The sequence below is a fragment of the Phyllopteryx taeniolatus genome, chromosome 17 (assembly GCF_024500385.1).
Source record: "Phyllopteryx taeniolatus isolate TA_2022b chromosome 17, UOR_Ptae_1.2, whole genome shotgun sequence".
Lineage (NCBI taxonomy): Eukaryota > Metazoa > Chordata > Actinopteri > Syngnathiformes > Syngnathidae > Phyllopteryx > Phyllopteryx taeniolatus.
In genome coordinates this window covers 13,377,168-13,401,166 of record NC_084518.1, presented here as the reverse complement: position 1 = coordinate 13,401,166, position 23,999 = coordinate 13,377,168, and the positions used below count along the sequence as shown (strand labels likewise).

Genomic DNA, 23,999 nt, shown 5'->3' with positions numbered 1-23,999 from the left:
GACCCAGGACAGGCTGGAGAGACTATGTCTTTCGGCTGGCCTGGGAACGCCTCGGGTTCCCCCCGGAAGAGATGGATGAAGTGGCTGGGGAGAGGGAAGTCTGGGCGTCCCTGCTAAAGCTACTGCCCCTGCTACCCGACCTCAGATAAGCGGTAGAAAATGGATGGATGGATGGATGGATGAAGCCATCATTTCCTATTATTCAGCAACAAATTTGTTCATGGGATAACCATTGCATTCAAATGGCTATAGTCAGTGAAAGTTGCTGGTAACAAAAGGATCGTATGGGATTACAATACCTGCTTGTGATGTGCATGAGTTCAAAGCTGTGCTTGTGGTGGAGGGAAAATTGATGGAGTGGAAGCAGAAAAGGAGAAACAGGCCGACAGAGTGAGAGAAAAACCTCCTCCGGTGCTCTTCTGCCAGCAAGAAGCAGCTTCATTACATAATGCTCTCAGAGCTCGGCAGCTCACATGCTTCTCGAGAAGGAGCGCACGTTCCTTTGCACCTGAAGTCCTCCCCCCCCCCCCCCCCAAAAAAAATAAAAAATTTAATAAAAAAATCGACACTCATTTCCACAAAGGAGATAATGTTGGAGCCCATTGAATGTTTGTGCTGATGGATATAATTGAACAAATACTTTTACCACTTTATTTAACATTAAGAGACCAGTACTCTCCTGTAAAGACAACAGTAGCCACGTTCATTTGTTCCTTTTTATTTAAAGACTAATGCAGTGAATCAGAATCTACAGGGCCATATTGTAACCAAAAGAAACTAAAGAAAACATTTACAGGAGGTTCACCACTTCATCTCCACCCATCAGAATCCTGTCCACAACACATCCCAGTGGAGTCTATAGTGTCCTTTCGTTGTCCATACTCTCCTTATATCCACATCAAAGTTTGTGCTTTAGAACATGTTTTGTCGTTTTACATTGTTGTTAGTATTTCAGTGAAAATGAGAAGTCAACCAGAAAAAAAAACCTCCAGTACATATCTGGTAAGAACAAAAAGACCTGCTGCTGAACAGCAAGTGCTGATGGTCAGTGGCCTAAAATCAAACCAGCCAACCAAACATACAAATGATAATGACAAGTAACAAATTTGATATATACATGAAAGCTTTGCAAATGAGTAAGATAAGGTTAGTCGGAAGCTCATGATTGCACTTTACCTCATGTTGCACATTCTCTATGTGGAGCATAAAATATCAAACGTAGCAAAACCTAAACTGTCTTGTAAAGTATTAGTGGAAATTGTCTCTAGAATTTCTCTCTACTTTAATCTTTTTTCAGTTTGATATCAATATGATCGAGCTCACCAACTTTTAAAAAGTAAGACCTTGTTACAGTTTTGCTCTTTTTTTTTCTTGTCTTGCGCCTTTTATTGCATGACCCTAGAGAAAAAGTGCAACCGACAATGGAAGCTATTTTCGCTTCAAGCACTGACAATTCGAAAGCATAAACAAAAGACATAATCCGCTGTTTTTCTTTTATGTCACTCTGTATAGCCATGGTTTCATAAAAAAAAAAAGCTAATGGGTGCACAGCTGATATAAAAAAAAAACCTAAGCTTCTTATTTATTTATTTTCGCTCTATAATAGCTTGTAAATCTGAAACACAATGGAGACAATGTCGATGATCGGTGATTCAAAGCTGTCCTTGCATAGCACGAAGCCAACTACGTACATGTAATGTTATTGTTCATCTAAATGTGCAAAATTCATAACAATAGGTTGAGAATACAAACAATATTCATCCTTTTCGCTAACAGCTTCAATAATAGAATCAAATACTGTAGGCATCATGTATTTTACATATGTATATCTATTTATATATATATAGAATTTTCTTCATGATAATCAACATACAATAGTTTATTTGTAGCTATCTGTATACAACTCTTCACCGTGACTTTGCACTTCCATCACCCCTCTGTTTGCTTATAAGGGACAGGTTCAATACTGGCGATCATGATAATGCAAATCATAAGCTAAACATTAACCCTCAATATAGATTGTGACCTTATTGCCACATTGACAGGGGGGGAAAAAAAACACGTAAATATATTTCCTATTTGGGCATTAAAATTTGTATAATTAATTAATACAAATGATTATTTTTAAATGAACGGATAAATAAATAAATAAATAAATAAATAGTGTGGTTACAAATTAAATGAGGTACTGTAAAATAAAAAGCACAACAACGTGAAATAAAACTACAATTTAAAAAATAAAATGGAAAATGGAAATTACATTTTAATTAAATTTAATAAGAAATAGATGAAAATATTTATAGCCTAGAGTAGGGGCCAAATGCTTTTCATCTCAATGTGGACACACACACACAAAAAAATCTTTGTCTAAACACAATAAAAATTGAAGCATACAAATGAAAATAGGAATTGAAGTAAAGCTATGCTGGCAATCATCCCTTCACTAATTTCCAAGTTCAGTTCCTAAGAAAAGCCCTTGCTAAGTAATATTGCTACATTAACAGAATTGAAACTGGGCTGTTCTGAAACCTTGATGAGCCACCACTGAGAAATACTTCATATTCGTAAACACAACAACAACAAAAACAAGCGCAAGCAATGTTCAAGACAAAAAAAAAAAAAAAAGCTATCCTGTCACTGTTCTGTTGTTGTTTTTTTCCAGAAGAGGGGCTGACATCATGCTACAAAAATATATTAATTTCAACACTATCATAGAATGACTCGACAAGTCTTCTGTGCCGACGCCGGCTAACGTAAAATTCCGACATCACATCATCATCATCTTCTTTTTCCTCTCTCACTGTCTTTCTCGTGCTCTCATTCACTGTTGCTCACCCACACAGCAGCAACAAATATACGTCTAAAAGGGCATGTGTTACTGAAGGCAGTGTAGCTGGTACTTTCTGAGTGTTGACAATTTTCGACTCAAAACACAAAAATAGTGAACAGAAAAAATACCCAAAAAAACAAACAAACAAAAAAACAAACAAAACAAGCAAAACGTTTTCGGGTTCACAGTGGGTCACCAAATGCAAGACATGCCATCAAACAGCAAAGCCATCATCACAGTTCTGACTCTTGAAATATGAAAAAGGCACTTCTCCTCCACAATGTGCCTCATCCCTCATTAAATTACACCAACTTGACTTTGCATCAAACAGCATTTTTGGCAAGAAAAGCCCCTACCCCACCACCTTATAACAACAAAAACAGGAAATAATCGGATGTAATCAAAATAGGTTTGAAGACAATTCATTACATTCTTACTCATCACTTTTTACACCATTTTTATATCTGTGTGAACCAAAATGAAAAGTGAGATTTGTACTCAAACATGGCCAAAAGAAATAGTCCCAATAGCACAAAATACACCATAATGTATGTGTCATAAATGCAAAATGACTCCTTCATGTATTATTTAAACATACCCTTTAGTTACTCCAACATAATATTGACATCTCTAACATTAGAGAATATTTACAAAGACTGAAAGGAAAATACATGTATTATTTTCATTTCTAAGCAGAGATGATTGTTTTTTAATACATATATTTGGGGGATAAATGAACGGTGTGTCCACTGAGATGTGTTTTATTGCTTTTGCAGAAACCCCAACCTATTTTGAAGAACGGCTAATCTTTTGTCTTTTGGATGAAGTAATGAAAACCTTTAATCAATGGTGATTGTTACCGTATGTTGTTTTAAGGATGCCCTGCCCATGCTTATGCATGCGTGCTATTTATCATGTATGTGCTTTTAAAAAAAAAGGGAAAAAAAGAAAAAAAAGAAAGAAAGAAATAAGATACAAGCAGGGTTTGATTTGTGCGGGAGCCAATGGAAACTTAGGGGCTCGAGCTTTTAAAGTAATAAAAATCATACATTTCTGTGCCAATAGGAATAGTCGTTATTACCAACAATACACGAATAAAATAATGCATTCTTTAATAGGACAATGGATGCAACCTGCTGACCAATAGTGAAAGGCTTTTAAGCTCTTCTCACCAATCTCTATGTAGCCACAGTGACAGAGCAGAAACAACAAAATAATAGCCAGAAATATACAGCCAAACCTAAAATGATTCATACCCTGGCCACATTTTGACTTCATGTGAAATGCTTGCTAGAAATATCTGTCACTTGTATTGTTTTGGACAAAAGGTCCATGTCCCAGAATGATTCACAGCTAATAGATATTATAAATGTATTACCAGGATCGTTCAGAATGGTGCAAAAGACTGTGTTTCTTAAAAACTGACCAATCTAATTAGGGATAAGAAAAAAGTTTTTTTTTTTAAATGTAAAAAAATGTTGAATCTACTGTACGTATCTATCGACAAAAGAACTACATAATTCTGTTCTTGGTTGTGTTGCATTCAACAAATAATTCAGTTAGCTTCAAAATTTGATCAGGATCTTGATAATTTTGGTCTTAATTATAGACGGCTCTTCCATATATTCTCACAACTAGTTTGTAGGTTATGATAAGGAAAGTAAAAAAAATGTTTGCCACTGTTGGACATTTTGGCACAAACCACTGAAATATAATATTTTGGCAGTATTCTTTATATTGATTTAAACCAATTAAAAGCATGTATCTCCAAATGTTCACGTTGTCTTTCAAATAAAAAGAATACAAGTTGGGCGGGATCCATGCTTTTGACTGGACAGCATCAATGTATATAACATATTTCCTCAAATAGTGGATGTCTTTCTCATAGATTCTTTCTAAGTAATCTATTTCTGACAAATAAATGCCTACAAAAAATGCAGAGACTTTAAAAAGTCAACAACTGAGCTTGTTTGAACTCTGTTGCTAGCCAAAACGGTAGCACCTACCGATTCACATGAACAGTTTGTTGGGTTAATTAAATTGTGATGTCTTACTGTATGTTGTAAGCGGGTTCCCTGCGTGGAATTAAAGATGATTCTATACTATGTGGAAACAGTTTTTTTAACGACGTTTAGCGTTCCTGTAGACTGACGTGTGATCGCGCCACAATGTTGTCTGTGTGTGTCAATGGTTTTACAATATGTTTGAGCCTGAGTTTCTCAGCATTTCTCCACCATAACAGTCCATTTTATTTCTAACTCCACTTTGACTTTACATGAACTTTGATATACCGATTACATTGCGTAATATCAACAGACGTCTACACCATCTGCAGTTAAGTGGCTAAGCCTCAGACACTATTTGCAGAAATTCGGTCATATTACAATAATGATAATAGAACAAAAGTCATGAGAAATAAGCTTGACTTTAGTGGTTAGACAGCACAATTTGCATTATGTATGTCACTTTGTCCTTAGCAAAGCCTATGTTACGTAGATGAACATTTGCTGCAGTATTGCAGATATATTGGGCAGTTAGTTACAGGTTGGAGCAGTCTGCGCAACAGATGCAATAAATTGTTGGACTGTCTCCCTCTTCGAAACCACATTTGTTCTATTTATTTATCTGTACTCAAATGGTAATAACTCTAGAGACTCTCGCTGCAAAGATTATAACTGGAACCCTGCAAAATAACAAAATATACAATGAGAAGAAGAAAGAAAGAAAAGCCCAAGACAAGATTGGGCTCTGTGTACTTGGAGAATAGCATTCTCCACTCGGCTATATATTTACGGTAGCATTTTCTTAAAAGCATCATACCACACCTGAACAACAACCCTTTAAAATTCTGCATCTCTTGTTCTTTTGATTTTTTGTTTTTTTTTAAATTATTTTTTGGTCTCTGTTTTGTTTTCTCCAAATCTTCAAAATGTATATAAACAGAAGCAATGCAACGACTGGGAATTCAAACCAGCATGGACATCATGTTTGTCTGAAAATAAACACATTTTCTTTTCTTTTTCTTTTGAGGAATACCAAAGAAAATGAAAGTTATATAGGTAAAATTGAAAAGGAGCGAACAATGGATTAGTGTGGATTCATCCCCTGCAGTTTGGGCTTCTTATTCAAGTAGGTGGCCCAGTAGACCAAGTTAAAGGTTCCAAAGAGCAGAGGAAAGGCTATTCTGGCGATCCTGTCTATCTTGCTCACGCTGTTAAAGGTCTTCTTGGCCTCTGGGGGCTTGGGCTTTGGCTCCTCCTTGGGCTCAGTTGGTGGTGGAGGAGCGCTTTTGGCAATGGTGGCCAATCCAGGGTCCCTGGCAATGTTGGGAGCGAAGGCTGTAGCAGTGGCGGCCGGATACGCTGTTGTGTTGTTCTTTTTTAGCATGGACTCCTTCTTCTTCTTTTGCTGATTTGGTTTGAAAAGGAAAGAAAAACAAAGAGAGGATCAGTGTACAGCTGCCATCCAATGTTCCATAGATCAGCTTGATTTCTTTTTGTATTTCTTTTTGAGTTTTTGGGGAAATTGAAACAAAGTTAAGCTAATAATGTACATCTGTGAACATTTCCAACATTTCAGAGAAAAAGAAGCCACTAATGTTCAATGAATATGTCTGGAAATCGTGAAAAATGCAAGTTCAATGAGCATCAAAGGATGAACAGATTCATTTTTCTTTGGCTTTTGGGGGATTTTCTACAACACCTTTATGGCTGTTAAAACGCTACTTTAACAAAATGCCTACATGGTACAATATAAAAAAGTTGCCTGTGCAGTTAATAAAGGTTTAGTAATTTCCAATCGTAATTTTTTTTTAAAAATCAGACCAAATCAGAAGTCAACCAGCATAACGGAATCGACTGATGTTTGACTTTAGGGGTTCTATTGCATTTTGCCTCAAAGCACTATTTTCGGTTTTAAATTCAAACATTTGGGGATATCACACATTTCCATAGTCATTTTTCATTGTTAAAATGTCTGTTTTACAAAATACTGTAAATCATGAGAAAAGGCTGTGTGAACTGTGTGGAAATTACTCTCACATGAAGATGAATAATAATCATTGCTGATATTGCGTCATCAGCAACCCAATGATTCATACAAATCAATAAGCCTGTAAAAAAACAAAAAAAGTTCTCAGAAGCAGCGTTGCCCCGCTAAATGCCGCACACAGACAAGTAGAGCAGAAAGCACGAGATGAACACTAAACTATTAATGTTCACGTCATGTTACACAAATTGAATTTTCTATACGATGACAACTAAATGCTTCCCCACCTGCTGTTGCTCCCACAGCAGTTAAGTGCTAACCGCCCTCGTGTGCAACAAATGAAGAACTGTGAATGGGTCCTTTCTCTGCCTGACTCATACATTTGACACCATTCTGAAAACCAATCTAAGCCCAGGTGACAAATCTTAGTGAAATAGACATTAAGACTCTATAAATGAGGATAATTTATTATGCCAGAAACCATATCATTACCTTTCAGACTATCCCTGTGATTCAATCAGCTGAGGATCTGCTTGGAATGAAAGTAACATCTCAAATACCTTCTCTGGCACCACGCTTTTTCCATCCCAGGCGTAACCCCTCTTGGTGAAGTAGTTGACTGTAGCGAACTCAATGAGGGCCGAGAAGACGAAGGCGTAGCACACGGCGATGAACCAATCCATAGCGGTGGCGTAGGCCACTTTGGGAAGGGAATTCCTGGCACTGATACTGAGGGTGGTCATGGTCAGGACAGTGGTCACTCCTGAAGGACCATAACACAAACAAGCATGAATGTAATATGTGGTCTATGTGATATACTGAAAGTCATATTATTGGACAAAGTGTACTATTGATAACCCTAACAAAAAAAAATAATCTTTTTTTTTCTTTTTTACCTATTTACATGGATAGCAATAGAAAAAAAAGTCTTGAGACGGTAATTTAAATATAGTCAATTAATAAGCTCCAAAGATTGCACAATTTTCCATACATCTATCCATTTTCGGTACTGCTTGTTCTCGTTAGGGTCATGGGTGACCTCGAGCCTATGCCATCTGATTTTGAGTGAGAGGTGTATCTGATTTTTTCATGTCAAGTTGAACAGTACAATTAGATTTTTTTCAAATCCGACCCAGGCCTCTTTCATATGTGGATATAGATCACATATGTAGCCCATCTGGATGCTTGGATCGCACTCATTTGAACTATACGTAATCAAAAGGCGAGAAACGTCACAACAGTTCGGCAAAACAGACAGACGCGACCCCACAAACTGCCATAGCCAAAATTATTGCCCTCTGCCTTCTTAATCACCCACGTGAAATTATTTGGTCAAGAAAATGTTGGCTCCGATTGCACAAAATCTTCAAGTGCGTCAGGACTGAGACCTACATGAGGGACCATCTTTACTTACATAAACACACTACGCCACATGACGTCATGTTTTGTGCACATGCATATCACTCCACGGACGCATTCCGTTCACAAGTGTTTTTGTAATGTGAACATAGAAAAAAGATTGGCTTTAACAAAAGATCAGAATTGGACATATTACCCTGCAGTACCCTACAGTTTTCCCGTGGTTCGTCACCTCTTCTTTATAGATTATAGTTTTCTTTTCTTGTTCTTTTGTACTCTGGAGCGTCTTCGTCTACAGTCGGTAAACTTTGTCAGTGGCCTGTTCTTTTAAATATTGCTGACCTAAAAGATTATGGCTAACATCCTTTTGTAAAAGTTCGTCAAGATTAACCTGTGCTAAAAGTGGTTCAAAGGTTGCATTGATGCACCTTTTCTTAGCATTTTTAGATTTCAAACAACCTTTCCCCCACGTAACGTGTCATATTGCTCGTAAAAAGACCTGGTGCGTGTCTAAGTCCTCATTGTGCCAGTAGCTATCAGCCATCTATGAAAATAGAGCCCCATATCTTGAAAGTCGAAAGACCCCGAATTTGTACAATTCTGACTTCAACCATCATTTTGAGGAAAATTCTGCCTCGAAATTCACACAAAATCTAAAAGTTGTCCTTGCCATCACGCACTGTGTTGAAAGCCAAACGCCCTGCCGTAGTTTGACACACTTTTTAGGGATAAAATGTAGGCTTCTAAAGGTGCAATAAACTACAGGTGCTGCATTGCACAATCTCAACGTATTGCCCGTCAGAAGAAAAACACTTCGAGACTATAGATATATAACAATCCAATGAAAAGCAGGAAGTATGGTGATAACTGGGCATGCCTTTTTGTGCCACGTGATGACATATTCTTACGCCGGGTGCCACTTAACACCTGCATATACATATAAATCATTTAGGTTTTCGACTACAGCGTACTATTTCAAGTGGGTTCGCAGTACATTTGTATTAATCTGTCGGAGCAGCTGTGCAGTCATGTAGCTTGTTCTTTTAATAGACTCGCAAAGGAAGAGATCTCCCCAGATGCAGCCGCAACATGCGGTTGTCCTCGGGGATAGTGCGGCTGACAAATAGCATGCAGGCAAAATAAGCCTATAGATAGAATGACATCTTGCGTACCAATGCAAAACACACCAGAAGAAAAATAAGACAGAATGCGAAAGCTGAGGAAAATAATAGCTGCTGCATGTTGCCGACACTGCCCTATCAGTCACTGACTACAGAAGCAACTGTACAGAGAACCAAAGTAACTGGGTTGGGGAAGTTAGTCAGTCTCCCATACAGAATAGGCTACTGCAGATGTTTACACATCAAATAACATGAGCCTCAACAGAAAGCCATCTATCAATTCTAGAACATGAACAGATGGCTTGTACAGAGGGAAATATGAAACATGACATACGAACATCTCCCATACACATGTTGTGCCGTTCATTCTGATGCTCACCATCTGATATGTGTTTCGACGATCTTTCAATTAAGCTCTATTAAGATTTTTTATCGAAAATTATATCTTTTGACTAGTGTGCCTCTTTGCTAACGTAAAGAATAAAAATGGTGTGCCGAAAATGCAATTTTTGCAATTATGTCACAGCTTTTAAGATGTTTTTTTTTAAAATGCCTTTCACTATTTATTGTGATTATGATGATGATGGGCGGCACGGTGGACGACTGGTTAGAGCGTCAGCCTCACAGTTCTGAGGACCCGGGTTCAATCCCCGGTCCCGCCTGTGTGGAGTTTGCATGTTCTCCCCGTGCCTGTGTGGGTTTTCTCCGGGCACTCCGGTTTCCTCCCACATCCCAAAAACATGCATTAATTGGAGACTCTAAATTGCCCGTAGGCATGACTGTGAGTGCGAATGGTTGTTTGTTCCTATGTGCCCTGCGATTGGCTGGCAACCAGTTCAGGGTGTACCCCGCCTCCTGCCCGATGACAGCTGGGATAGGCTCCAGCACGCCCGCGACCCTAGTGAGGAGAAGCGGCTCAGAAAATGGATGGATGGATGGATGATGATGATGATGATGACAACAGTTATACACCAATAGAATGCCTCCAAAAGAGTGTAAAATTACAACCGCTACACACCCAAACATGGCAAACAAACAAACAATCAAAAATACAAAAATTTTTGTCCATTATATAAAGTATAAAGGCTAGTACAGATTATTTTGTATAAGATTCATTATTAAATAGAGACGTATTTATATAGGACAAAAATATGCCCATCCTACTTAATTTTCAGGAGTATAGGAGGCTAACATCAGTCTATACATGCCTCTTTATACGAATGCAGTAGCGTTTGCATTCATTGCGTTTGGTTTTAGTTGAAACTAGATTTATTGTTGCTCATATAATGGCCTTAATTGCCATTTAAAAATGCATATTTACAATTAATGAATCTGTTTATTAGTAGCAGGCTATGGTGGCCTCAATGCGACAAAAGACCATGAACCAAACGTTTGTCTAAACACAATTATCAGTTTGATGTACAGTATATTTTATTTTGAAAGCATTTTGAGGATGTTTCGTCTCCCTCGATTCTGACGACACAAACAGTAAATGGATGAATCACGCTCTCCTCACCCTCCCACGCTCGTTTTCACATGCTTTTGGCTTTTGCTTGTGATATGAAGCATAAAGTATGATTACGATATTCTGATTAGTCAAAGCCAAATAAGTGATTAGTCACTTAACCAGAACGAAACAGGACCCATCTGATGGATTTACGGCATTTTCATTGCTGGTGCATGGGTGCGTGGTCATGCATTTCTCACATTCATTATGAATCAAAAGGGAATAAGTAGGTCAACATTATTTATTTATTTAGGTCTTTGGGGTCTTTATTGCATGTTTGGTCATATTTTACATCCAAGACAGGTCATCTGTCTAAACTAATTAAAATAAAAATTATGGAATAGTCAAGAATATCCATATTGTGCCGCTGTAGTCATATGATTAAAATGTCAATATGAATGTATATTATATATATATATATATATAAATTTCAAAAGTGGGCCGTCCAAGTCAAATAAAAACCTGACATTATGAGATGAAAATTCCCGACTCAGCACTCTGCCGCTTTTGCTCTGCATCCTCAGGGCCTTCAGTCATGTGAGACTGAACAATTATTTCCCTCTTTTCCATTCTAATTACCATTAGAGCTGTCGTAGGCTAACAAAGGCGATTGCCTAACAAGGGAGAATGCATCCATCCTTCCATTTTCTTTACCGCTTATCCTCACAAGGGTCGCGGGAAGTGATGGAGCCTATCCCAACTATCATCGGGCAGGAGGCGGGGTACACCCTGAATTGGTTGCCAGCCAATTGCAGGGGACATAAACCATTCACACTCACATTCACACCTACGGGAAAATTTTGAGTCTTCAATTAACCAACCATGCATGTTTTTGGGATGAGGGAGGAAACCGGAGTGCCCGGATAAAACCCAGCCAGACATGGGGAGAACATGCAATCTCCACACAGCCGGGGCCGGGGATTGAACCCCGGTCCTCAGAACTGTGAGGCAGACGCTCTAACCAGTCGACAGGAGAATGCAACTTTTCCTTATTTCTTGTGATTGACTATAGAACATCCCATTATTTGTTTTGATAGTTGACAACCTGCATTCTGAAAAACGTATACTGTGGGTTTTATGGAGATGGTAGTGTTTGTTTATTATATTATTTATAATTTGGCTTTTATTCATTATGAGTAAATTAAATCCCTTAATCCCTTAAACATCCCTTAATATATTTAGCTATTGCATGCACAACTTGAAAGGCTCTATATTAGCAAGGGACCTTTGACTATATTTTCTGGATTGATCTTGTGGGAAATTAATACATTTGAAAATAATACTACAAATGTAGATATTGAAAGGGCTGCGAGAGTCTCTCTCTGAATGTGTTACGATCAATGTTTGTGTGGACTTTTGCATTGTTTTGATTAGATTTAGTTTGGTTTCATGTTATGTCCTGTGTTCATGTCTCGTCTGCTCGTTTGGTTTTTCGTCTCCACCTGTTCTCGTCAGCCCTCTACCTTGTGTCAACGAATCAGTTCCCTCCAGCCACTTGCATCTTGTCCAAGTGTGCCTCGTTGTCTCATTAATGTCTGTTGGAATTTAGTTCCCTGGTTTCTTTCAGCCAGTGTCGGTTCATTGTTGCTGTTGCCATCTTAAAACATGCAGACATATTTTCATTCTGATTGAAATACTGCCTATTGAATATCTCAGATCAACTCTTTACATGTGACGTGATCTATTCCGATCTGGCATTTACATGTGCCACTACATTTAATGAGACCAGCTGTTTTACAGATGTGTGATATGGGCAGAGCTATGTGAACATCATGTGATTCATCAAGCTGGAGGTCAGCCATCTATTTAGTACAGTAGTTGCGATTGTTTTTACACTTTTCAAGTAACAGCCTGATTAAAAACAAGTTACAATTACTTAAAAACAAGATCTCTATCTTGTTTGTTGTTGGGGGGGGGGGGGGGGGGGGGGGGCTTCGTTAATTATTGTCATTGTTCCATGTGCATTGATTGCCTTTTTGGTTTTGAAAATAAATCCTTTTTTAAGATTACGCCTGCTCCCTTGCCTCGCTTCTCCTGCTTCCCTGCATTTGAATTGAATTCTATATTTTGAACATGAAAGAGTGATATAAAAAGGGACAAGTTCTATAGAAAATGAATCATAGGGCTATGACAGTGAGTTTTTAATGGACTCCATCTTGCTAAAAAACAAACTACAAACACATATCGTACTTGGAATACAGGTGCAATATGAGCGAAAGCACAAGCTTGTTTTGTCACAATTTCTTAAGAGTCACTGTGGTGCCAGAGCTCATGAAGAGAGAGTGCCAAAGCATTTTCCGCTGGCGCGCATCCAGCGCTAAGCTCCTGTGCCAGCAATCATGTGTGCTAATGGCTTTGCCAGGTACAACACAGCGCCACCTCTCATCTATTGTTTCTGCACACATTAAATAGATGGATGGATAATGTGTTTAAAACTTGGCCATGAGTGGAGTTGGAGATGAATGTAGGTGGATGAGGCCCTGCTGTGCGTGCATATTAGGATATGTGTGGGGGTGAATCAGAGGCAGGTGCATGCATCAGTAGGTGTCCACAGAATGTTGTCAATTTCTCCGTTTGCAGAGTTAATAATTTAATATTGTGGGGGAGGATGCAGACAGTACCCCTGGGTATTACACAAGTCTTCATAAAAAAGGCAATCATATATATTTTACTGTTTGACTAGTTATGTTGTCATGGAAACAAGTACTCCTCCATTGTCTTATTTCAGCAATCAGGGAAGCAAGTGTCACTTTTGTGCTTTTGTCTTTTAAATTTTAGACAGTTGCACTGAATTAGTACAATGTATCATGTTTGCTAAAATAGTGGCCAGGCGTGTTTATTTAGTCAACTGAAGAATAAAATTTTATCCTTTATTTGCTTTTTTTTTTTTTAATTCTTACTTCCACAAGAGAATGGAATTCTCATGAGCAGTTTCCATTCGTGTGTCCTTTTATTCTTGGTTCCTATCAATGTTGCAGTGTAGTTGAAGGAAGCACTAATTGTTCCCTTCTTAGGTTTCTGTAAAGCCATGCTACTCAAAATTACCCCCCCCCCCCTGCCCCCCACCTTCCAAACGCAATTCCCCTGGGTTGATTTGTCCCCAGTGGGGTACATATTTCAGAATTTTCCCTACTTCTGATTAAAGTTACCAAAGGTCCGATTGTTGGATGTCTCTAAAAGATTATCCTTAGGGATTATGCTGTGGTGTGTTATGAGTTATTTTTCCTCCCTGATTCGCTTGGAAAATGGTTGAGGTTGCCTCTATTGTCAGAAACTAAAAGAGGAGGTTATGTTCCAAGACATTCACTACAATAAAAATGACAAGGGAAAGAATTTGCAACCATTATATACAGTAGGTACCAAATAAGTTAACAGTTAGCCAAACTTCTTTTCTTCTTCATGGGTGAATTCATTTTAAAAACCAGTTAAGATTTATACCTGTGTGTGTGCACCCCACTTAAAGACGTCCCAGACCTCCCGATTGCTATTGTTCTTCTTCGTTAAATTATAATGCTATAAGGTCATGCTATTTATTAGCACCTTTAGCGATCCTCGTCCCGCATATACACCTGTAGTAGAAACAATAACCAAAAAAGGGTGCATGTAGTGTACCAAATTACTAATCATTGCTAAATGGGCACCATCTTTAGTTAAATTTTATTTTATTTTCCCAATGTACCTGGTGATTAATTAAAACCCTATTAAAAGAGTGGCTATCATTTGAGGGTAAACAGTGCTTGTATATGCGCTGTGGCTATGTTTATAACAGTCGAGCTCTCGACTTCACTTCTATGACTCATTAAAAAGGTTTGTTGTAATACAGCTAAGAATGTGCTGTAAAGAGCAGAATTCTAAACTAATATTGGAGTGTTTATAGAATTTCCATTCTACTCTAGTCTTTTTCATTTGATCCTGACACTAAAGCTTGGTTTCTACGCTGTATATGTTTTGCAGGTTATGTCCCGTCCCCCCCCCCTGGAGAGACAGGTTTCTATAAATACTGAGGACATGACATCCATCTCCTTAAGCATTTTTCGTAACACAACTCCAACTGTTTGCACTATCGTGACATGTGTGGCCATTTTATCCAACTTTATCTTTTTTTTTTTTTTTTTTAGACCAAACTGTCAAATTATTTCTTTGATTAGTTTATGGACAGTGAGTTCTAGATGTCCTAGAGATGTCAAAATACACCGTGAAGACTGGGCGACAAAGTGAATTCAGGGTTTAAGGTGACGAATGACAAGGTGAAAACGACTTTACCGCTGCTACAGGCAAGGACAGTTTTGATTATGGGAAGGAAAAGAATCAAATATAGGCACAGATAACGTTCACCCTTTTAAACGGTTTCTGACACAACCTTGCTCAGCTTGGGAAAGTTGGATTTCTTATCAAAGAGACTGCTGTCTAAAAGATGTACAGACACCCAGTGAAGAAGCTGCAAATTTAAAATAATAATGATGATAAATAACACCAAGTGAAGATGCTGCAAATTTAAAATAATAATAATGATAAATAACCCAGGTATGTAAAAAAAAACATAGCTTTCTTTGTTGCTTTGCCATTGATGACCAAAACGTATATCGACAAACTTCTGGATTGGGGATAGTTAATCAACCAACATGGATTTGCTTTTTGGTATTCATATCTACTTTGGTCCATTTGTAGTCAAGGGCAATACAGTTTAATACAGTTTTCCCAGACATTGCAACAGTCAAGTTTTGGGTATTAATAGAGACCAATATTTATGAATAGAGACCAATAATATGGATTATGACCAGACAATATTCTATGATATTAATGTCGTTTTTGAGAACTTCAACTTAGTGTGTATGTGTTCCACTTAAAACTGTTACCTGTATTCTGTACACAAACTGTGATGTACCGCTTGAACACTGTGTGTTAATTACGATCTTACTGATATTTTCCCCCCAGGTTTAGTTTGCACTTGATTGTGTACCATTGAAATGACAACGTTCAGTTAATCACCATCCACTGGATCGCAGCCACACAAAACAAATCTCTGTGGATGAGAGTGGACCTTCTGAGAAAAATGGCTGCGCTCACTGCTGCTCTCTGCCTCGCTGATTGTGGGCAAATATTTGCCACTGACAGTGATTTGACTGAGTGTGTCACCAATTAAACATGACAACCAAAATGTGGGATGAGGTCAAAAGAACAGTGAGAAGTAGGACACTTCACCAGTCGCTGGCGGAATAGTCCTTTTTTTGTTACTAAACTAAAGCTCTCCAAGGGATGAGGCAATACAGTATTTACAGTTATATTGTGACGGCAAAAAAACAACACAAATGTTGCTAACAACAATGGTAAATGTGAAAATCACTATATTTGGTGTCTAACTGTTTATTTATCACTTGATGTGAGGTAAAATGTCATTAATGGACAAACAGGATCATATCATCTTTGATAATGTGGCACGGGTTCAACCTGATTAAAAAAAAAAAAAAAAAAACGGAAATGTACCACTTTCATTCTGGGGAAAGGGAAACTATTGTATTATGACTGCGTAGACACAAACCAACTCCTCTAATTATGTCCATCCATCCATCCATTTTCTGAGCCGCTTCTCCTCACTAGGGTCACGGGTGTGCTGGAGCCTATCCCAGCTGTCATCGGGCAGGAGGCGGGGTACACCCTGAACTGGTTGCCAGCCAATCGCAGGGCACATCAAAACAAACAACCATTTGCACTCACAGTCATGCCTACGGGCAATTTAGAGTCTCCAATTAATGCATGTTTTTGGGATGTGGGAGGAAACCGGAGTGCCCGGAGAAAACCCACGCAGGCACGGGGAGAACATGCAAACTCCACACAGGCGGGGACGGGGATTGAACCCCGCACCTCAGAACTGTGAGGCTGACGCTCTAACCAGTTATGTCATATGATTTAATGGATTATTTTTCAGCCCAACCCGGTAAATGTTTTTTTGTAATACTGCTAATGAATCAACAAACAAGCATTGATGCAAGCAGGACCTCTCGCATTCGTGTTTTCTTGCTTGATGCAGGTATTTAGCATTGGGCATTACAAATCGATGCATGCGACAGTCCCATTTATTTGTTCTGAAGCCACTCCTCTGGTATTTTAGCTGTGTGCTTAGGGTCATTGTCTTTTTTGAAGGTGAACCTTTGGCCCAGTCTGAGGTTCTGAGCACTCTGGAGAAGGTTTTCGTCCAGGATATCCCTGTACTTGGCCGCATTCATCTTTTCTTCGATTACAACCAGTCTCCCTGTCCCTGCAGCTGAAATACAAACCCACTGCATGATGCTGCCACCACCATGCTTCACTTTTGGGACTGTATTGGACAGGTTTTCTCCACACATGCCACTTAGAATTAGGGCCAACAATTTATATATTGGTCTCATCAGACCAGAGAATCTTATTTCTCACCATCTTGGAGTCCCTCAGGTGTTTTTTTTTTTTTTTTTTTTTTTTTAGCAAACTCCAATGCGGGCTTTCATTAGTTTTGTACTGAGAAGAGGCTTCCGTCGAGCTACTCTGCCATAAAGCCCCGACTGGTGGAGGGCTGCAGTGATGGTTGAAGTTTTGCCCATCTCCCGACTGCATCTCTGGAGCTCAGCCACAGTGATCTTTGGGTTCTTCTTTACCTCTCTCACCAAGGCTCTTCCCCCCCAATTGCTCAGTTTGGCCAGACGGCCAGCTCTAGGAGGGTTCTGATCGTCCCAAACGTCTTCGGATTATGGCGGCTACTGTGTTCTTAGGAACCTTAAGTGCAGCAGAATTTTTTTTGTAACCTGGGCAGATCTGTGCCTTGCCACAATTCTGTCTCTGAGCTCTTCAGGCAGTTCCTTTGACATCATGATTCTCATTTGCGCTGACATGCACTGTGAGCTGTAAGGTCTTATATAGACAGGGGTGTGGGTTTCCTAATCAAGTCCAAACAGTATAATCAAACACCGCTGGACTCCAATGAAGGTGTAGAAAACCATCTTCAGGATGATCAGAAGAAATGCACAGCAGTATCACAGCAAAGGGTCTGAATACTTATGGCTGTGTGATATTTTAGTTTTTCTTTTTAATAAATCAACAAAAATTTCAACAATTACGTTTTTTTTTCTGTCAATATGGGGTGATGTGTGTACATTAATGAGGAAAAAAATGAACTTAAATGATTTTAACAAATGGCTGCAATATAACAGAGTGAAACATTTAAGGGGGTCTGAAAACTTTCCGTACCCACTGTATGTTAGCAGGCCGCTTTTAAAAAAAAAATTCATTCTGGGGACAGGTTAACAGTTCTTTAATGATTTCAATGGAAAATCCATCCATCCATTTTCTGAGGCGCTTTTCCTCACAAGGGTCGCAGGAGTGCTGGAGCCAATACCAGCTATCATCGGGCAGGAGGCGGAGTACACCCTGAACTGGTTGCCAGCCAATCACAGGGCACATATAAAATAACAACCATTCACACTCACATTCACACCTACAGGCATGTTTTTGGGATGTTGGAAGAAACCAGAGTGCCCAGAGAAAACCCACGCAAGCACGGGGAGAACATGCAAACTCCACACAGGCGGGGCCGGGGATTGAACCCGGGTCCTCAGAGGCTGTTAGGCTGACGCTCTAACCAGTCGGCTACCGTGCCACACGTGCCACCATAAATAAACTATATTTAAAAAAATATATAATTCATCCATCCATCCATTTTCTGAGCCGCTTCTCCTCACTAGGGTCGCGGGCGTGCTGGAGGCTATCCCAGCTGTCATCGGGCAGGAGGCGGGGTACACCCTGAACTGGTTGCCAGCCAATCGCAGGGCACATACAAACAAACAACCATTTGCACTCACATACACACCTACGGGCAATTTAGAGTCTCCAATTCATGCATGTTTTTGGGATGTGGGAGGAAACCGGAGTGCCCGGAGAAAACCCACGGAGGCACGGGGAGAACATGCAAACTCCACACAGGCGGGGCCGGTGATTGAACCCGGGTCCTCAGAACTGTGAAGCTGACGCTCTAACCAGTCAGCTACCGTGCCGCATGTGCAGCCATAAATAAACTATATTTAAAAACACCTATTTGAAACACAAATAGGTCCCAGTGCATCATGCCTGGGTGTTATGACCATGTCAGAGGTTATACTACCATCATTTATTAGACTCGCCCCAAGAATGAGTTCCTAAGGTCTGTTAGCATTGCACTTTGCAGGGGCTGTTTGGTCGTAATAGCAATTTACGAGCACCCATATATGTATATATACGTATGTATCAATGTATAAGTACCTATATGCTGTGAAAACCGCATGCTGTCACCCATGTGTGCATACACAACCCCATTTTGCTTCACCCCCACATACATACTACTATAGGTCTTTTTCCTTAATGAGTAAATGCAATAAAGAGCATCTTGGGAGAGCCGATAAAAACGCTGCTCTTACAGAACTGAGAAGGAAACCTGTGACAGCTCAAAGAAGGAGCACGAAAAAACTATCACTACCATCAGTGGTTGCTTCTTTAATTGTTTTTCCTCCCTTATTTCAGACTGCATCTACAGAAAGTAAATAGCATAGTACAGTTTCCCCTCCCTCTGCTATCCCCCTGCTGGCCCACACTGCCCTCATCTGTATTTCAGCACGTCATCACCATAATTTCCTAACTTCGTGGAATATTTCAAGTGATTTTGGTTATTTCTATGACTTAAGGCAGGGGTAGAGTTTAGACTGCCACTCTTAAATGAGCAATTCTGACTTGGGGTGCACTCACACTTGGTCACTTCTATCGTAATGGGGTTTAGCACAGTTTCCCCTCGCCATCTATTTCTATCATGGAAGGTGGTGTTTATGATCAATAAGTGAGAATGTCAACATTGATAATACAGTACAACATGTCCAGGTTGGACATGCTAGACTTATGCGATCATACCGTGCCCAAGCACACCGCTTCCAACAGTGGAGAGCCCACAAAACGCTAACTCTATAGGTGACTGTGGATTTAGACTGGATTTAGACGGCAGATCTTGTAAAATGCTCTATTCCAACTCGGTACAGACACACTTGGTCATTTCTATTATACCGTACTTATGCACAGTTACACCTCCCTCTTTATTTCTACCATGAAAGTGGGCGGTTGCCATTAGTGGTGGGAGGAACACTGGAATTGTTCATGGGACACAACTATATTGCATGTCTGTGCTCGTGCATGAGAAATCGTGTTGTGCCTCTGTCTTTTTTAACCGTACTTGAGTGCGGTACACACCAATCAAGTGCGAGTGTATTTTGTTTTTGTTTTTTTCTATTTACATACACTTTCGTGTGACTCATACCCGAGATCACTGTCATGTCAATCAACCAAATCCAACATCTATCTAAAGGTATCTAATTTTGATTTTTTTTTTTCTGTTGACAGTGCTATGACGCAAATCCGAACAGTTTTTTTCTGAATCAAACATTTTGTGTAAATCCAGTCTTTATCAGCACAGTGATACAGTAAATACGATAAGGCTTCCTACAGTTGTTTTTGTAAGTTGCCTTAGGCTTGAATTGATGAGACCATGCTTGCTCGTCACGTCACATTATGTTTTCCCCGCTGAATTTGCTCACGTTAATAAGGCTTCATGCATCTGCGTTGAACACGTCTGATTACAGAACACAAATTAAGCTTAACAGTGGTGCATACTTTGATATATTGTGTAAAACAAAGGGAGCGAGTGCTTTGAATAACAATATTGCGTACCTAAGTGAGTAATATGTAATTTTCTTCTGCGTATCTCGGGGGGGACTTTTTGGGGCCATTCAAATGACTTATGTTTTCCAAGAGAGTGCATTGGCAAAGCCAGCATTCAGTTTTAAAAGTAACTATCTGTAGGAAGTGAGTGTTCTAAGCACACAAATCAGTGATGGACATAAAAACTTAATGCTTTTGAAATCTTAATCAATAGCCAAATGCATGTGAGCAGGAGTGAGGCTCGCACCCAATTCATTTTTCAATCACTTTCATCTTTTATCAGAGAGAACCGGGTGCCTAGTTTTGCGTTGCTTGGCCATGAACAAGAAGAGGGCATGACATTAAAACTGGGACTACCAGTAGGTAGGAGCGTCTATAAGTGATTTTTAAGACACTATTAGAAGTTTAAGATACATATAACATGATATATGAGTGAGCTCAATTGTAGTTAATGTTTTTTTTTTTTTTTTTTTTTAAAGTAAAATGGTCATCACTGGCGCACTAATGCTAATCGCGAATGCTAAACATTTAGCAATGGGTGATTTTGTTGTCTCAAATTCTGGACAGTTTATACCATATACTAGTACCAACATATGTACTTTAAGGATGGAAGTCCAGCCCTCATATATGAAATTAAATTGCATGGTAGTAGTAAAAGGGGGGAGGCGGTCAATGAAATATCTATAGGATAATCATTTCTAAAAAGATTTGATCGTGACAGCCCCAGTTAAGAATGTATCAGGATGCACCCTGTATTGATATGTTTATAAGAATAACTAACGCCCTGTATTGTGACCCTTAAATAAATAAAAAATAAAATACATTTAAAAAAAAAATCAGTTACATGAGCCCTTGCTTGTAACAAGGGAGCATTTTAGTTAGCATCTTAGTTTACATTTTCATTCTAATTATAATAAGAATTGTCTTTTTAATTTATCTCTCTACTGTCTTCTTTACACATTACACTCATTATTATTCCATCTCAGATGATACATATTAATTACACGAGTGACCTACCTCTTGTGCTGCGTTAATGTGTGTACAGGTATGTGTGTGCGCGTGCTGTGCTGTGTCCATATGCTGCCTTACCCTCATTGCTATTCCACTGTGCAAAAACCAGCAGTGATTGGATGCAGAACACACACATGACCTAGATACTTTGGATGTTCAAATCCAATCTGGGCCACCCTCGCTCTCTCCTCAACACAAGTGACGAGCGGCACAGGTAGCTGTGACACCCTTTCACACATACACATTGCCAGACACACACTCTCACAAACCGAAACATTGAAGGGCACGCTGTGTAAAAAAATAATAATAATAAAATACAGAATGAAAGTTGCAAAAGAGCTGCAAAATCAGATGCTTGTGTAAATGTTTCAGTGAAAGTGAGCCAAGGGAAACACTGACATCTGTGAGAGAAAGGAAAAGAAAGAAAGGAAGAAAAAGAGAGGAAAAGGAGTGTCGTGTGAGGTAACTCAAGGACATTCCGCCTGCTGCTGTGCTCCAGAGCATGCTGCAGACTAGCAAGCGAGAGCTTCCCTTTTGGCCAGTGTTATGTAAGAACCGAGTGTGACAGACAGATACACACGCACACGCACTCGCACACACACACGCGCACGCGCACACACACACACACACACACAACACAAGGAGGCAAGAACACACATTCAAAGCTTAAACACCACTGAGCTTTTTGCCTGAAATTTCAATGCAGCCCCAACTGATGAAAGCTCTTTTACCCTCATTGGTGCAGAAAAGAGTAGAATAGAAATATCTTGTTGCATTGTGGCTTCAATATGCAATTCAAAGTTAGTAAGTTTAAAGATGTCACATATCCTCCAAGGGAATGGTTCGGGGACACGTGAGATATGCAGTGAATATGCCGAGAACATGCTGATTAGCTTTGCTGCTGAAAGTCAAATGACGAAGAGCGATAGAAGTGAGTTGCCAGGCAACCAGCAGAGACTCCAGGAAGTCACCACTCACCAACCATTTCTGTCCAGCTAGTTCCAGCTAATCTCAACATGCAGCAACTCCTTCATTTTAGGAGTCCTTCTATTGTTTTGTCCTACCCATGGATGAATGGATGTTAAAGGGGCCAGAGTACTCACCAAAGACAGTCCTGGCAGGGACGGACTCTCTGTTGAGCCAGAAGGACACCTGTGACAGGATGACTGTCATAATGCAGGGCAGATATGTCTGAATCACAAAGTAGCCAATTTTCCTCTTCAGGTGGAAGTGGGTCGTCATCACCACGTACTCTCCTGCGGAACGTACATGAAAATGTCAAGGACGATCTCATTGCCTTCTTCGCCACATTGGCGCATGGAGGACTTGTAGCATTTCTTGTTACGCAGCTGTTGCGGCTTTGAGCATTCAAATAATTAAATGGGTGACAATTTCTTTCTACACAAACGTGCACGGTCTAAGGCAGGGGTCACCAACGCGGTGCCCGCGGGCGCATGGTCGGCCGCGAGGACCACTTAAGGCGCCCGCGAGGCATGTTCTAAAAATAGCGCTGGTCACAATTTTATATATATATTTTTTGTGCTTTAAATTTTTAATCAGAATTGCTTACGTTAATGTAATTTTTTAAATAATGTCGTATAATATCTAAAAAAATAAATAAATATTTTATGTATAACGAACTCTGACCTAAAGTCAAAGTTAATGTGTGCGCGCGGTGACTTCACCGCTTTCCTGACACAGTGCAGCGGGGATGAGGAATTAGCTTACTTGTGCTTTAGCCCAAGAAACCATGGCAGAAAAGTGAAAAAGGACTTACAATTTTCACAGTGATTGGGAGGGAGAGTTCTTCTTTACGTCTTTTAAAGAAAAATGTTTGTGTCTTATTTGCGGGACGACTATTGCAATACCAAAGCGGCACAATGTGGAGAGACACTTCAAAACTTGTGACGAAAGCTTCAATGCGAACTACCCACCCGGCAGCGCATTAAGGATGGAAAAGTCCCGTTTATTAAAGGCAGCTTTAGACAAACAAGGGACTGTTTTCACAAGACTGGTGAAAAAAAAATCACAGAAAGCAACTGAAGCCTCGTTCAGAGCTTCACATTTTTTTTGATAAAGAACAAGAAAGCCTTTTCCGATGGGGAGGATTTCAAAGAAGCTATGATGACTGTTGCTAACACAATGTTCAAAGATGAGAAGCATGGTCCCGATGTCATCTCTGCCCTCACCGATGTCCAACTTGGAGCAAGTACGATGGCTAGACGAGTGTAATCTATGTCGGAGCACTTAACAGAGCAACTGGACCAGGATCTCGCTACGTGCAGGTGGTTTAGCATTCAGGGTGACAAGGTGGACAGCGCCAGCACAGCTCAGCTAATGATATTTACCCAAATGGTGTTTAATGATTATTCTACAAAAGAAGAACTCCTGACACTTCTGCCACTGAAGACCACAACAAGGGGAATTGACATCTACAATGTGGTGAAATCTTCTTCGTGGAGAAAAAGGTGCGATTATT

The 23,999-nt window shown here is 39.6% G+C and overlaps 1 protein-coding gene across 5 annotated transcripts in view; it reads right to left on the bottom strand.

The window, feature by feature from the left end:
- Positions 1 to 702: 702 nt before the first annotated feature.
- Positions 703 to 23,999, bottom strand: part of gabra1 (gamma-aminobutyric acid type A receptor subunit alpha1) — a 41,899-nt gene continuing 18,602 nt past the window's right edge. For all 5 annotated transcript variants that reach the window (XM_061751435.1, XM_061751437.1, XM_061751436.1 and 2 more), the window contains 3 exons: positions 22,624 to 22,776; positions 7,378 to 7,580; positions 703 to 6,238 (listed from right to left, as the gene is read on the bottom strand). In XM_061751435.1, the coding sequence (XP_061607419.1) occupies positions 5,918 to 6,238; positions 7,378 to 7,580; positions 22,624 to 22,776 (677 nt within the window). In that variant the 3' untranslated portion in view covers positions 703 to 5,917. The remainder of the gene's footprint in view (positions 6,239 to 7,377; positions 7,581 to 22,623; positions 22,777 to 23,999) is intronic.